Source organism: Xiphophorus hellerii, chromosome 13, assembly GCF_003331165.1.
Source record: "Xiphophorus hellerii strain 12219 chromosome 13, Xiphophorus_hellerii-4.1, whole genome shotgun sequence".
Taxonomy (NCBI): domain Eukaryota; kingdom Metazoa; phylum Chordata; class Actinopteri; order Cyprinodontiformes; family Poeciliidae; genus Xiphophorus; species Xiphophorus hellerii.
Genome location: NC_045684.1, coordinates 19,004,769 through 19,021,341, shown reverse-complemented (window position 1 = coordinate 19,021,341; position 16,573 = coordinate 19,004,769). Strand labels below are relative to the sequence as shown.

The 16,573-nt window shown below is 38.2% G+C and overlaps 2 protein-coding genes across 3 annotated transcripts in view; both read left to right on the top strand.

Moving 5' to 3' along the window:
* Nucleotides 1-540: 540 nt before the first annotated feature.
* tfpi2 (tissue factor pathway inhibitor 2) lies at nucleotides 541-2,933 on the top strand. 2 transcript variants are annotated; one of them, XM_032581857.1, is made up of 5 exons: nucleotides 541-693; nucleotides 830-1,000; nucleotides 1,407-1,586; nucleotides 1,705-1,878; nucleotides 2,260-2,933. In XM_032581857.1, the coding sequence occupies exons 1-5, from the start codon at nucleotides 618-620 to the stop codon at nucleotides 2,349-2,351; spliced, it is 693 nt and encodes a 230-aa protein (XP_032437748.1). In that variant the 5' UTR covers nucleotides 541-617; the 3' UTR covers nucleotides 2,352-2,933. The 2 variants fall into 2 exon arrangements, with proteins under 2 accessions (XP_032437748.1, XP_032437749.1); XM_032581858.1 differs by having other exon boundaries at nucleotides 1,407-1,590.
* A 12,750-nt stretch (nucleotides 2,934-15,683) lies between these two features.
* Nucleotides 15,684-16,573, top strand: part of calcr (calcitonin receptor) — a 70,053-nt gene continuing 69,163 nt past the window's right edge. Inside the window, exon 1 of the mRNA XM_032581575.1 lies at nucleotides 15,684-16,246. The gene's annotated coding sequence lies outside the window, so the exon portion shown is untranslated. The remainder of the gene's footprint in view (nucleotides 16,247-16,573) is intronic.

The window sequence follows — 16,573 nt, the reverse complement described above, 5'->3', positions numbered from 1 at the left end:
GAAATGAGGTTTGAGGTGACAGTAGCAGCAAATTGATCAGATTTGACAAGTTATTATTAATGTTGACTTTGAATGGTAATAAATAGAGTTGTGTATAACTAGAGTTTAATTAGTAAAGCAAGACATAATGGTTCCTTGAACGAATGGTTGAAGGTGGCTGCAGGTGACAAGCAAATGACCATAGGTCAGGCAAGGGTTTGGGTGAAAAATGGCGGCTCAAGCAGGTGCATACCTTGACTTCTCAGAATATAATACATTTTTTTATTTGCTAATAAATATTTCTTATTATCTTATTACCAAGCTTATTATCATCATCAGCGTCCTTAGACAAAACCTTTTAGAACCTACTCAGAGATATTTATTTTTTCTCAGTTCGGTTAAATACAGAGTTAGTCACAACTTTAACCCCACTCTTCGCAAATATTGCGACGCAAAACGTCTCTTATGTCACAAATTTATTAATCACGGATTTCGCCTGTATTGAAATGAGTCACAACATCCTCGACCCCGCCCTTAAATTCCGCCCCCCCAGGGGAAGCTCTTCGTGGCTATAAAGCCTGAACTGAGTGGGGTGGTCGGCACTGATAGAGGGCAAAAGACTAATAACTGCTCGCACAATGGAGTTTGCCTTGCTCGCGTTTTTTACGTTATTTGCATCATTTTCCAGCAGTCTGGCGTTGTCGCGAAGTAAAGGTAACATATTTACCCTGAAAGTTGAAGTTTTAAAACGATGTCTGTCACGGGACTTATGTTAAAGCGAACGTTTCCGTCTTTTTATTTTATTTGTTGCATATTGGCGCAATAATAACTTCATCTTGTTTTGTTCTAGGCGCATGTCTGCTTCAAGTGGAAAATGGTCCCTGCAGAGGAGAAATCGAGCGCTATTACTACAACACCGTTACCCAGAAGTGCGAGATATTTTATTATGGGGGTTGCCAGGGAAATGCCAACAACTTCAATAGTTATCAGGAATGCCAAAAGGCATGCTTCAGAATTCCAAGTAAGATCTCTTCTCATTGTAAGACCAACAGCGTAATTTCAAACTGTTAAAATTTATGAAAAAACTATTGTGTATGAACAGCTTCTCTCAAAATCACAATTTACATCTCCAGTCTTCAATATGTCTTCAGATTTTAATGTGAAAGAACCTCATAAAGTTAAGAACCCCCCCATGTGTAGTTCTTGGTTTTATCCAGATACCCCTGAATAAATTACAGCACGACCAAATGCCTTCGAAAGTCACTTTTGATTGTGATTGCATTTTCTATAACTTTCCATAAGTGAAACCTGCAGAGATCCTCACATTACTCTTTTAGTAAGTTATCTGATATACTTGTGTAGCCTATATATTCTGTGATTTAAATTCTAAACAACTCTTTTTTTCTTTTCCTTACTCTTCCTTACAGAGATTCCTCAAATCTGCAGGTTTCCCAAAGAGGCGGGTCATTGTCGTGGCCTCTTTCCCCGCTATTTCTTCAACATGACCACTATGCAGTGTGAGTCCTTTTACTACGGGGGATGTGGTGGAAACACCAATCGCTTTAATGACCTCCCCTCTTGCCTGGAGTACTGCAGTCCCAAAAAAAGTTAGTAAGATTTCATAGATTAAATAAAAAAAAAAATATATATATATATATATAATGGAACGCAGACTACAATTGGCAGCCAACTCAATTATGTTGTGTGTGTGTGTGTGTTTCACAGCTATTCCTGTGCTCTGTCTGGACCCTCTGGACAAAGGGAAGTGTTCGGCCTCTATAACGCGGTACTACTACAACACGGCCACCAAGATGTGCGAGGAGTTTGTCTACTCGGGCTGCGGAGGAAGCAGCAACAACTTTGTGTCACGGCAGAGCTGTGTGGACGTGTGTGTTCAAGGTGTGAAGGGGTGAATTAGTGTCGCGTGTGCTGGAAGTTTCACCAGCCACAGTTCAACTTAAAGCATTTATCAGAGCAGCGCCTCTCAGACCTATGCTCTGGTTTGAAATGAGTCAGAGGGAAGAAGAGTAAAAGTCAGCTCAGATGATTTAACTATCAGTAGGGTTTAAAAATGCTCAGTATCTGAAAACATTCTCTCCTTGACCTGCAAAATCAAATCCTAAAGCCAATTGTTATCATATGACCTAGAGAACACCAGACAAAATCTATCTCTGAGAGGTCCTGTTTTTCTAGTTTGGAGTTTTAGAAAGTCAGCTATCACCAGACATGTGAGCTACACTAACAAGAACCTGGAAATTTTCTTCTTTTTTTTTATTTCAGGACCAAAAAAACGCTCAAGTCATGGGAAACTTCGGCGCTTGAAGCAAAATAGAAACAATCGCATCCAGCTGTTCCAGGTCGAAAAAGCCTGATGTCACTCAGGAGTTCACATTTGGACAAGTCCTCAACTTGTTTGAGGTAGCATAATGACACGTCGTATATTTTCATATAGAACGACTCTTCAAATGCTGTGTGTACATTTTTTAAAATTTCTATGTGATTTTAAACACAAGTTTTCAATCATACTGTGCCAGCCGGAGGCATAAGTGAACTGAGCTGCTGCATAAGACCTTCAGACTAGCGGTCATCTCTGTTTTAATTGTCAATGTATATTTGTTGGTGGAAAATATACAAGTTTGCCACTGATGTCTGTTTCCTGAGCCACATTTGATGTGTTATGCAAACTAATCACAAGCTATGCAGATAACAATATGCTTCTTTTCCTGACTGTGAAGGAGTAAAAGAATCTCGTCTCCACGATTTATTTACTGCTATTTATTTGGTAAATAATATCACCTGGAAATCAAACTCTTCTTGGACTGGCTCTGATGATAGTGCACCACTGTTCCTAATTATGTATTTTGTTACATTATATATGAAAACTGAATGCTATGTATGTAAAGACATTTTTATGATTTATTTTATATATAAAATGTACAGATTATGTTGAAGAATTCTGCTTTCTTTTGGACTTTTATCGATTCTGCTGTTTTAAGCATAGTATTCTACTTATTTGGTGCACGAATAATTAACAAACTCAAAGCGTGGGAATTCAAGATTAATGATCATGTTCTGTCATGCAGTGCTGCTGGCATGTAAACATAAAGAGTGTCTTTTTTGAGTTGGCGGGGGAAAAAAAAGACAAACAGGCTTAGCTGGTTTTTGCTCTTCCTCTCAGTCACTTTCACTTTTACCTCCTTCACTAATGCCCCTGTCTCCCTTCCTTATCAGGTAATACTTTGCAATGCACTCGAGCCCATCTCTGCCTGCTTATGCATGGCCTTGAATCAGGAAGGAAGCAATCATAAGACCGTAAACTCTGCTGCTGTGGCACGGTCATTAGAACGCCTTTGAATATTCAGACGACAGGAAGCTGCAGGTTTTCAAAGTGTACCTAATGAGCTTTTAGAAAAGAATCCTTAGCAATTATAATGCAATCACAGAATTTAAAAAAACAAAACAAAGAAAAAGTAAAAAAGCCCCAGAGCCCAATGCGCCTACAGCAGCAAATTCAAATGCACAAATATTCAGAAACACAAATTTTGAATTTTTAAAGTTGTTTTTGGTCTGCAGCACTTCACTTTTTTCAGATGGGCGCTTCAAAGTGTAATCAAAAACTTTTAGCAAGGATGTAAATATGGAACTGCATTTTGTTCCATCTCAGAATAAAAAGCAATAAGCACCATTTGATTTTTCTGATTATAAATATTTATGGCAGAACGCTCAAGAAACTCCTCAACTGCTCGACTATTAGTAGCAAAGAAACGCTAGTGTGTCTGTCTGAGCTTGGAATAACGAAAGCTAAATCATCTGTTAGACAGTATTATAAGAGAGGCAGACTTTACAATAGTGCGTAAACATCTTCTCAAAGGTGATGTAATCTTAAAACCATCAATGTTGTTCAGGGAAACTTTTTGTTGTTGTTTTTCAGTCAGCAAACATCAACCTGAAATCAACAAATGTTAAAAATCAGCCTTGAAACTGTTAATTACACTGCAACCATAATGAATCACACTTCATCTATTGATCATACGCCAGCTATTGTTTGTTTTACAACGCCTGTCTTTGTAAAGGATTCTAATGACCTCATAAATCATCAGCATAGACTCAGTAGTTAACTTTTAATCAGAACAAATTGCTATCTTTGCCCATCAGTGGGAAATAATGTCACAACCCTATTAAAACATTTGCAGTAGGTAGGGGAATCGGTCTGGTCTGGGTATGTCATTATCTTATGGGCATTAGACAAATTCATTATCCTGACCTATTCATTGATTTTTAACGGTTATCTACCCTTGAAAATACATGCCTTTTATTTTGTACTGTCGTGGAAATTTTCCTTTAACAAAGAGTGAGGCAAAACTGTTTCAAGAACCAGAGAAAGAATATATTCTTAATTGGCATTTATTCGAAGGCTTTACAGCGTTCGAAGTCTCTGCTCACTGAACGCAGTCAGGAGCAAGAGCCTCGAGCAGAACACAGCTTACAGTTTTATAGTGAGAGGTTCATTCCAATCGCATAGTTTGATAATCTACGTACTTGGTTACAGAACAAACAGCAGACAGCAAGCAGACGTCTTCTTTCACTAGGAGCCATGAGAGATAAAACAACCCAATGACTGCACTGTAATGTTAAGGCTAATGACTTCATCAAATGCTAAGGCCAGAGAAACTCCTTCAGAAGTCTTTTTCATGAGCTCATGCATCACACAAGAATCATAATACTGCTACGCATAGATTCAGCTATTTATCATAGTAACCTTAAATTTTCCCACCACAGTACACGCAGATTATGCTGAAGAGTTTGTAACTCTCCTTTGTTAAGCTCTGATATTACGTTTCAATTCAAGATGCTTCAAGACACTTCAGAAAACAACGGGAGTGAACGTGGGCTGGGGTAAACCTCTAACATGCCCCCTGGTGGTAGATTTATAAACTAAACTAAAATAACTAAAATAAAGTGCAATGGTACTTAACAAGTCTGTTTTGGGGTGCAAATATACATAAAGTATATTTTTTGATTAATCATTTTAATCAGTGCATTGATTCAGACATATAGAGATGTAAATAATCATGTTTTTCATGCATTTATCACAGTACAAGGATTTCTTAAACTAATGCTCTATCTTAAAAGTTTATTTTAAAAAGTGTTGAAAACTGATAGCAGTGTTGAACATGTCAGCATTTTCATCAGTTTAAATCTAATGGGGCTGCTGACATAAAATTCACACCTCATGTCATTTACAACCAGAGTAATGCCATCACAAAAGAAAATCAAAACAAATTACTTTGTAATTGAAGCGTCAATGTGGTTGAAGAAATTAAATGACGTAGAGAAATACAATTGAACACCCTTTCAAAAATGTAGTAAATATTTTGTGTAAAAGCCTGTTTTTGATGTTTCATGTATAGAAGAACTGAGCAGGTGCATTGTTTAGCCATGAATTTGACTCATTCTTCCATAAAAACTGTCTTTAAGTCTTAGAGGTTCTGGTAGAACCTTGTTATTCATTCTGATATTCTGTTTTTCTCCCTCCACACATTTTCTGGCCGGCAGTTTTATTTTTCTCCTCTGGAACAATTTAATAATTTACTTGGGACAATTATATGCCATATTTTACGTCATCCGGTATTGTTCCATATTGAAAAACATTAAGGTAATTTAAAAAATATGTTTTTCTATGTTATAAAATTGAGTGAGAATGAAGCATAAGTTAAGAAACGTTCAGGAACTGCATTTCAACATAATGGATGTAGACAGCATCATATTAAAAACTGATAAAACCCTGCTTTTGCATCTCATCACCTGCTTTTGCAGGGTTTTATCAGGGGTGCAAGCTCTTGTACAGGATATGAGTCAAAATGTTAATGTTTATCTGAAATAGCTCTCAGTGGGTGGAGCGTTTCTGTTTTGTTTTGCTAGTTCACTATCAATAGGTTACACATTTAGGGAGGAGGAGTTTCATTAAAATTCCTTTTAAAACCATTGGACTCAGAGTGTTAGGGTTAAAGGCCTCCTGGTTGCCCCTTTGAACGAGGCCCACCTGTAGGTTTAAGGTGATGTTCATGTGTTTGTTACAGTTTGGCCAATTTCTTTTAATTTCAAACAATAGATCAAACAGAGCTCTGTGGATGCTGAAAGCTTGAGATATTGTTTTTTTTTTTTTTAAACCCTGCATTAGACTTCTCTGTAACCTTATCTCTGCTCAATTGTTTTACCTTCAGGATGCTGACAGATTTTCTCAAACAAAACTCTCAGAAAACAGAATTTATCCTCAGATTAAATTGTACTCTAGGGCAGGGGAAAGCAACCCACAATGTTGAAAGAGCCATATTTTACCAAAAAAAAAAAAAACCTTAAAAAAAACAAAAAACAAAAACAAATCTGTCTGGAGCCGCAAAAAATTAAAAGCCTTATATAGGGCTTATAATGAAGGCAAAACAGGCTTTAAATGTTTATATTAGCCTATTATCAAAATGACAAGATGACTAAGTGTATATATTGTGTAAATATATTTTTATTTTAACCTCACAGAAACAAAACGTTTGAGGTTTTTGTTTTCGGTCAGCAGTGAGGGTTCTATTTTTATTAACAAAAAAAAAAAAAAAAGACCCACATGCAAGCAAGTGAAGAGCCGCAATTTCTTTGCCATCAGTTTGGTCTGTTTAAAACGTAGACAAAACATGTCAGCAGGCCCGACATGGCATCAGAGTTTCCCTGACATCCATCACCCTCTGCCACGAAGTGGAATGTCTCTGACCTGCTCCCCTCCTCACAGGCTGAGGACTGATGGGTCTGATGATGAGGATTCGGGCTGTTCCTTACTGTCCATCTGGCCTTCAAATATACGAACCTGCCGCATGCTTAAACATATCAGACATATACATCTGAGATGCTTTCAAACTGAAAACAAGCCGAATCCCAGGGAAAATACCAGCACAGAAAAAAGATGGGAGAGGGCTGGGTATGTCCATGCATGGGAATGAGGCTTACCTTGTCCTCATGTTATTGAATTTGTCCATCCGTGGGTGGTCAGAGGTACAGCAATTAATTTCTGTGGTGAACTCTGCATGACAAACCCTGGTTTTTGTTAAAGGAGAGGCTCTGACCTACCTTAGAAGTTAAAGATTATCTTAATGGATATGAATGATTGTCCGCAGGACATTAATGTAACTACCGGGCTTTTGTTGTCTGAGAATAGCGTCTCTTTTGCAGCAGATGAGTCACGGCCGAAAATAAATCCACCTCTTCCTCTCCGCTGCAAATGTGCCACAATCGGTTCTCATCAAGGTTCGGAAGATTAAAAATGATTTCAGCAGAACGAACAAATACAGATGCCTCTTTTTTTTTTGTTCTCCCCTCGAGTCAGGTTTTGTTATATTTTTTGTCATTATCCAGCACAGTTGAGCAGTGCTAAAATGAACTAAATAAAAATGAGATCTCAATCTGGGCAGGTGCCTCTTCTTCCTCTTCGCCTGTGTGCTTCAATTACCAGCTTCCCACAGGTCAAAGTCTTTAAATTGAGCTGTGCTGCAGTTATCTGCAGACTCAGCAGCTCAACATAGTGGCACAATTGAATTTTGTGGTTAATAATGTATTGCTTTAACATCTATTGGATTATTGAGAGATGACCTGGTGGCTGCTCAGGGAGGAGGGTCACAGAGCTCAAGAGAGGACCTTAGATATGCAAGCTTTGTTAAGCTCTTCTTTTTGTCTCTTCCTTTCATTTCAGCTGATCTTTTTTTTTCTTCTAAAAATTAGCAAAGAATTAAAGGGTATAATCATCAACAATTATAAACGGCAGGAAGTTGATGGTTTGTAAATTAGACCTTCAAAAGATCACATTTCACTCACACCATCAAAGGCAGCATGACAGATAATGTACAAAACCTACAAAACAATGTGAAACAGAGAAGAATTATCAACAAAGACCATGGACTGCGTTCTGAGTCAGAGTTGCGAGCAATCCGACAACTGAGATGTTCACTAAAACGTAGGAGGAAATGTGGTCAGCAGCAGGTTGCCATCTTAAGACAAACACAAGCTGGAACATTCAGACTGCAAACACAATGGCCAGGCATGGACAAGTTCTTTTTTCCCTGTGTACTGTAAATGATGGAAAGAGATGAGGGCTGAACTGCAGTTCAAGTGGAAAAAGCACAGTCTGAAAGAAAGAAGCGCTCCAGCTACGGTACATTGATTTTGAAGGACAGCTTCAGATTTCTTTTCAAATCCAAGTCAAAACAGTGAGTTATGGCTCCCTTTTCATATCTTTTCATGTTGTCAACACAAATTTTATGTATTTCCTTGTATTTTAGTGAAATAGACTAAAACAAATATGTGCTATCCAAGGAGACCAACTATGACAGATGTATGCAAGACCTATGTTTACTCTGGAGGAGCTATGGAGGTCCACAACTCAGGTGGAAAAACAACTACTGGTCATACACTTCACAAATATATTCTTCACTGAAGACTGGCTAGAGGAAAGCCTTTATTGAAAGAATGCCAAAAAAAACATGTTTGGAGTTTGCTGAAAGGTATTTAAGGATACAAGAGACACAGAGAAGAAATGGCTCTGGTCAACATTTAACTGTGGAACATGGTGGTGGCAGCATCATGTTACAGGGATGGTTTTCTTCAGCAGGGAGAGACGGTGGTCGGAGTTTGTGTGAAGATGGATGGAGAATAATTCAGGCCAATCTTAGAAGAAAGTCCATTAAAGTAAAAAGATTTGAGGCTGGTGCGGAATTTCAGCTTTCAACAGGAGAGTAATCTCCATGCTCCATTGTGACTGAGCCTGAGGTGTTTTGCACATGGAAATAGGCAAAATATTTGTTTTCAGTAGTTGTTGTTGTATTGCAGTGAACGTTTGTATTCCAAAGTAAGATTTTAAAGGGCGTTTTATAAGTACACAAATGTAAGTGGGCTTATAAAGGTGGATTCCATAAATTTGCTGATGACATTTAAATGGGGGTAGGGGGGATTGCACACAAAAAAGGCTAAAGCTAAGCATGAAAATTTAAAGCTGCAGAGAGAGGCTCCAGCCCTATAAGCCAGTGTAAAATCCCTATCTCCCCATTTTAATCTTTAAGGATCAGGGTCTTAATCTATTTATTTATTAGTTCTTAAGCAAACGCCAAAAGTGGCTCACAAGAAATAACATTCTCCTAAAACATCTCACTTATGACTACTTACTAACACTGCGATGATTAGTCAGATTATTAAAATCAATTAAAATGTAAGACTTATAGCGTGTGCTGTTGGACTTTTATCCAGCAGGGGTCACTAGAAACAAGCTGCCCATCTAACACCCCTTTAAATGTTTTGAACATCTTTTGCCTTTTGTCTGTGTGGTATTTCACCTGTAGAGTTGCTAAATTAAAATTGTTAAACTAAATCAAGCAGATGAAGGCACATAAAGAGGAGGATTTATTCATTTTATTAATCTATTTATAATTTATTTGCATTTTTTTTTAGAGAAGCTGTTTTTTATTTGTCCGAACTTTAGAATCTCCACCTTATCATTCGTGGGCTGTTAGTTGTGCATCACTGGCCAGCCATAAGCAGCTGGTTTTCCAGTTTTTTTGCTCACTTTTTAACACCATCTCATTGCTAACACAGAAAAACCAATGAACACCTGTGGTTTTACAGCTTTAATTCAGCAGCACACTCATCCTTCAACTCTTGAATTATCAATTCAGTTTCTGTTTGCTGCCTCTCCAGAGAGACAATTGGTACTTGTCACATTAAGTGTTTCAGTATAATTACATTTGTGCGCATGCTGAGCGTAAGGCATATGAATAGTCATTAGATATATTCTTTAAACATCAACAGCAATTTTGGTATCTTTAATTTGTTGTTTCAAAAATATTGTCCTAAAGCTCAAACAATAACAAGATGGGATTATATCATCTGCAGAGAAATTCTGGGGTTTTTTGTCCAAATCTTAAGATTTACAGCCAGACAGAAGAATTTAAGTCAAATATTGATGAATAAAGCATTACAGTAGGTGTAAGAAACACATTGTCAACTCAAAAAAAACAAAAAAAAACTGCCTTGTTTTGTGAGCTGCCTATTTATAGAGCTTGTCCAAAAAGGAACGTCGAGGACTGTCAATACAAGCGGAGCTAATCCAACCTGTCTAGAGATAAATCCTGCTTTAATCATATATAAAAAAAGAAATTAATTAAAAACCAAATCTCTAGATGGCTCATTTAGGCGATGATGTTGTAGCACACTGAGTGGATCAAATGTGTTTCCTTTTTTCCTTTTTTTATGTTGTGCATAATAATCAGACTCACTCCCCCACAGTGTTAAATGTGCAACTCTCTCAGTCTTTGCAGCTTGCTCTGCTGTTTTTCTCATGTGTTTCCAGGACACAGTCACACACAAATTCCCTCATGAAGAAAGTGATGCAGTGACGCTAGCATAACATTAAACTGCAAACATCCATCGCCTTCGCAAAAGTGATATATGAGCGACACATTTTTTTTTTTTCCACATTTTCTCACTTTACAACCCACAATCCTCAGTGTATCTTATAGGTGTTTTGTGAAACAGAGCAACATGAAGTAGCACCTAGCTGTGAAACGGAAGTTGAATGATTCACGATTTACAACATTTTTGACTAATGAAAATCAGAAAAGTGTGGAGTGCACTTTTGCTCGGCTTCCTCTTGTCAATATTTTGTAGCTCTAGCTGCTGTAGCCCATCAAGCTGCAAGTGTTGTGGAGTATTTATCAGCTTTCTATAGTTTTAAACATGGAAATTTCACAAAAAAAAACACGCTTCTTTGCAAACCAGATGAAGAGTTTCTGGAATGTCTTGCTTCAGATTCTCATATGGAATTATGTCTGGACTTTGACTAGGTCATTCCAATACATGAATTCACTTAGATTTGAACCGTTTCATTGTAGTTGTATGGTTAGGGCTGCTGTCCTGCTAGAAAGCAAACCTCACTGTCACATCTTTTGCAACCTCAAACCGTTTTTCACCCACATCAAAGAAAGTTATTAAGATTAGCTGAACAGACACAGAAGCAAAACAAAATGTGTGCAAATATTATAATCAAAGTCCACTGCAGTCCGTCAAGTGTTCATAGTGCAGAGAGCCTTTTCATTAATATGGTTAATAAATAAGAAAGACAAAACTGAATTGCTCTATACGGAGAAAAAAAATCCAAGCTTAAAATAAATGTCTTTCATTACATTACTGGTGATAATAATAAGAAAAATACTGCTAATGTTAGTAATAAAAATAGTAATAATGATAGGGGATGCACAGTGGTGCAGTTGGTCTTTCTGCATGGAGTTTGCATGTTCTCCCTGTGCATGCGTGGGTTCTCTCCGGGTACTCCGGCTTCCTCCCACAGTCCCAAAAAACGTGACTGTCAGGTTAATTGGTCTCTCTAAATTCTCCCTAGGTGTGAGTGTGTGTGTGCATGGTTGTCTGTCCTGTCTGTCTCTTCGTTGCCCTGCGACCTGTCCAGGGTGACCCTGCCTCTCGGAACGTTATCTGGAGATAGGCACCAGCAGCCCTCCCCACCCCATTAGGGACAAGGGTGTTAGAAAATGGATGGATGGATGATGATAATAGGAGCAATACGCAAATGCTACTACTACTAATAATAATAATAGTATTTATTACTAATAAATAAAGACAAGCAAAATGTGCAGGTATACTTTTGAAAGCCAGTGTCATTCTGCCATCAAATCCACATCCTTTATTCTTTCATTAAAAGCTGCATATATAGACTTACTTGAAGTTTATATATGCAGCCATTTCTTCTCCAGTGTTGGAAACTACTTTGCTATCAATCTTAAAGCATTAAGCTGACGATCCAGGCAATCTTTAGGGGTTTTGAAGATACCTATACATTTCAGTATTTCTTCTTTCCCACAAAACCATCTCTTTTAAGCCCAATTTCTCCATTTCATTCATCCTCCACTGTCCATCACCACCAGAACTGACCATAATGAGGGGATTCTCTGAAAGTAAGCTGCCTTGTCATGGCTGTGTCCTCTGACTGAAGTACAAATATCAACTTAGGATGCATAACAGAGAGAAAAAAGGACTGCTGCTGGAAGTGATGCTTTTTAACACTATGGTGTCTCAGTGGCTTTTTGCTGCAAGCTGTGAAGGAGAGAAAGAGGGAGTATGACATAAAAGGCAAATGACCTACTCACGAAGAAATAAAAATGAAACGCTTCCTTTTGTTCCCGTTTTATCTCTACAGCATAGTTAAGAATCTAATGGGCTGATTCCAGGGCACATTTAAAATGCATTGCATTCCCATCCCCATCTAAAAGGTTCACGCAGAGTCGTACAGAATGCAGCTGACAAAGGGAAATGGTTTTTCGGGACTGGAAGATTGCTAACATTCCCAAGTAGATTGTGTTTGTCCACTCCTGTTCTTCTCCCGGATGGATGTTCTGTCCGTTGCAATGTCTTAAGCGCAGCGCTGCTTGTTTGACGATTGCACGGCTTTAGAAATGACAAGCTCATCATGCCTCTCACTGTTTTTAATGTGTAATAAATATGCAGCAACATGTTCTGCGCCGCCTTGTCTCCGTGTGCGCGAACGTGTCCCTGCGTACGCATACGTGGGCAACACACAGAGAGATGAATGTCAAATGCGTGATGGCAGGAAGTGCAGGGAAACAGCTGCTTGTGTTGTAATTAGCAGCCATACGGGGAGGGAGACGCAGAACAAGGAGATAGCAAAAATGAAAAGACTTCCTCTATTTTAAGGAACTCCCTGCGGAGTTGGCTTCACAGATATTTTTCTATTTTATATATCAGCGCTCGTCCAGATGCCAAGTCGATACCAAACATCAAAAGATGGTGGCTGTAGCAGAGCAAGCAACTCCTGATCTGGGGTTTGACCACAAAACTGTGTTCTGAAATGTAATCTCTCAGGAAAATCATTTGGATGGGGCGGATGTTGGAGTGATGCAAGAAGTTTTGCGGCCCAATTCTACTAACAGACCAAAGGGTCAGTTAGACACAAGACCAAAAGCACAAAATCAAAATCAAAACTGAAGAAATTTCAAACAGTGACAATGAGAAAGAGGTATTTGTTTTTACCAGTGTGGACGAATTAACCAACGCAATTAGATGTAGCGTTTCAAATATTTATTTCTCAATTTCCATCCATCCTATAGAGAATTGGCTCTATTTGGAGCTTTCAGGTGAGCTCTTCACCTGATCTCTTCGATTTCAATTTCATGCGCTCCTTAAATATCCAAGGAGGAACACACTACTGTACATGAACTACATAAAAAGGGAGGCAAATTTATAACATACGATAAAAAACCCATAAAGTAAGCTTAAAGTTATACAATAACCAATTTGAGGTTAAGAGAAAAAAAGAAAACAGTTTATTTAATATCATATGCGTACAAATGAATATAGTAACAAGGTGCTGTCAGAAAGAAGCTTTCCTTCTGTCTGCTGTAAAAATCCAGCCCAGAGGGTCATTCCTGCCCGCTGCAGTAACCTTTTGCAATGCAAGTGTTATTATTTGACTCTTTGTTATTTTATTTATTTAGCCAGCTTTTGTTCCTTTTTGAAATAAAGTGGGCCATTTTAATTGGCCAGACACCAGTTTATCAACATCATAACAACTCTGGAGAGAAGCCAAACCAAAATCCCTGTTATCAAGCCAACCAGAAACATACTTCTACTGACCGTGGTCGGCTGTGTTCGCTTTCTATTCGGAAATTTTGCTTCTTAATTCAAACCAGCAAAATGACAGGTGTGGTGATGCAGGGCAGGGGTTCTGTTTTGGAAACCACACGGTTTCATCTTTACCATGCAAACAATGGAATCCTCTTTGAAAATGAGAGCAGAAGACGGACAAATGGAAAGGGGTGCTGACCGCAGTAGTGATGACACTCAATTTGTTCAAAACTGAATTTAGCATTCTGTCTGTTACCGACGATTACCTATATCGCCGTAATATATTATGACAGAAAAACGAGATCCTGGATTGGAACTGCTAGAAAGAACATTTTCTTTCATTTTTGGGAGCTTGAAGTATAGCAATCGCTCCTCTGTAACTAAACATGTGGTTGGCCATCTGATCAAGATTCTCCTTTTGGAGGTTTTCCAGGCACGCTCTGAGGAAGGAAACCTTGGGGCAAACCCAGAGCTTGCTGGAGGGACGATATATATGTGCTTTCTGGCTTGAGCAAATATGTGCTTTTTAGAGATACCCTCTGTCAACACTCTATCATGTCAACATGAAACACCAGATTTTTAGCAGTGCTCATTAGGAGGTCTCATGTCCTTTGATTGTGCTAAAACAGAATATTGGAGCGGCATTACTGGCAACTTGGAAACATTTATTAATGCATGTGCACTAAGGGGTTTTTATGATATAAAGCACTTTGAACAGTAAACTGATGGTAAAAACCCATAATTCAGATCTACATGGATTTGAATCCTTAATGATGATCAAGCCACTAATCTATTTGGATTGACAGGCTGTTCTTCAGTAAATTTTATAGAAAAAGGTTTTCTATGTGCTGAATAAAGTTATTAGCTTGAACTGAACCAAATGTCATATTCCGGGTTATTTGGACTCTTTGCTTTCGTTATTTCCCTGTTCTGATTTCTTATTTTCCTTATACGGCACAATTCTTTTCTCTTCTGTGGTGCACCCACAATTTAACTTTAATTTACAATTCAGTGAAAATAAACTCTATTCTATTCCATTTCAAATTTTCTTTTCTCCATTCTTTTCTCCATTGAGTTTCAAAACAAGACTCTGGCTGGACCACTCAAAAACATTAATTGTACTGTCAGTCCATAAGCGAGAGATGCTTTGATCGAGTAAAATATTACTTTGGAACTAAGTCTCCCATATGTATGGATGACTCTTGGTTTTCATTGTGTGTAAAGCTGTGCTGTGAAAATAATCTGGAACTCTACCGATATTGGTTGCACAAACATGGGGCAAATTGCTGAAGGAAGAGTGGTGCAGTGTATTTCTCTTTTCCTTCCTTTTTTTCTCAGGTCAAAAGTTGCCACCAGCAGATAATATGGCTACCCAAATTGTAATTTATTTGAAAAACATTTCACTGAACCTCGAGCAGCTTGAATGTGTTTTTCCACTCTTCTTCCAGACTCTGGGAATTTGATAAAAAACAAACAAACAAAAAAAAACTTAGGTCTTTGGAACACTGAATTTTTGCCTCTTTGGTTAAGTAAGACATTGACAGAGAGAATGTGGAACTTACAGTCCATGTCCTGGATAAAATTGTACGTGGTCTCAAATGTCCCTCAGTTTCAAGTCTTGAATGGTGTTCGCTTCAAAACCTTTTCGAGGTAGTAATCTGTTTTGCATGTGCACCTTTTCCTTCCTCTAAACTTTCCATGCACATGCTTTGGATCTTGCACAGGCTTACCCCTTTGAAAAAATGCTGATATTTTTTGTTGGATAGCAGGCTTCTCCACGACTGCGTGAGTCATAACATTGCCATAACGCAGCAATTATGTTTTAAAACTAGTAGTAATTCTTGTTTTGTTTTTTTTATTAAAAACTGAACAGCAAAATTAACACAATTCCACGCTTGAAATAGATCAATCTGTCTAATTAATCTATATAATGTGCAAGTTCCACTTATTGAATTAATTTGTGGCGCTAAATTAGAAATATTCCAGTTTACTGAGACGCACCTGTATTTCACTCTCGGCACCCATAGACCAAACGCAGACTGCAATCTTGACTTTTTCTTTTTTTCTGTCGCTCCAGTGTTTGTTTTAATAGGCTACCGGTGTCCAAAGGAGTGTCCAATCCGCGCGCACAGCCGCTGCGAGCCGAGGCTTCTCCTCGCTGCATGTCTCAAACTGCACGCAGACACACAGGCAGAGAGGTAAGACGAGGAGGAGCTCCAGCTCCGCAGGACCGACCGCGTAAACGGAAGGCTGCTCATGCGCTTGGATTATACCGGGCAGTGAACTGTCACCGCTCATAACAGCGCCAGCACGGCTTTCCTCGCTGCCCTCTGCAGCTCATTAACTCGTCTTCTAATAGTAAATCAATCAATAAATAAGTCTGGATATTTGCGCAAAAACTACAACAGTAGCGGCGTTTATGTGATTTTTCTAGTTTTTTTTTTAAAATTTGTTTTTTCTTACCCTGGATAAAATTATATAAAAGTATTTTTCTTTCACCTGCACTGCTTGAACTGTCGGAAGAAGAAGGTCTTCTCCTTTCGCATCTGTAAGTCTCTCCCTGGAACTACATCATCTACAATCTGTAAGTCGTCACAATGAATGTTTTCTTCTCTTAACTTTTTTTTTTTTTTTTTTGCTTTATTTACTTTTTGTTTTGGAAACTTAAATATATATTTATGAGTTAGAATTGAGTTTAATAACTCAAAAGCTACATTTCCCATTTTTGTGCACAAGGAGATGCCTGGAGGGATTTAAATTATATTGAAGCTGCTGATGCAAAACGATCTGCTTAGACATTTCCCTCGTATTTATGCTGTAGCTGGATGAATAACAACTGCTTGCATGTCTTGCAAAGTGGAAAAAAAATATTCTTGAGCATATAATATGTCTCTTACAGTTATTTTATACA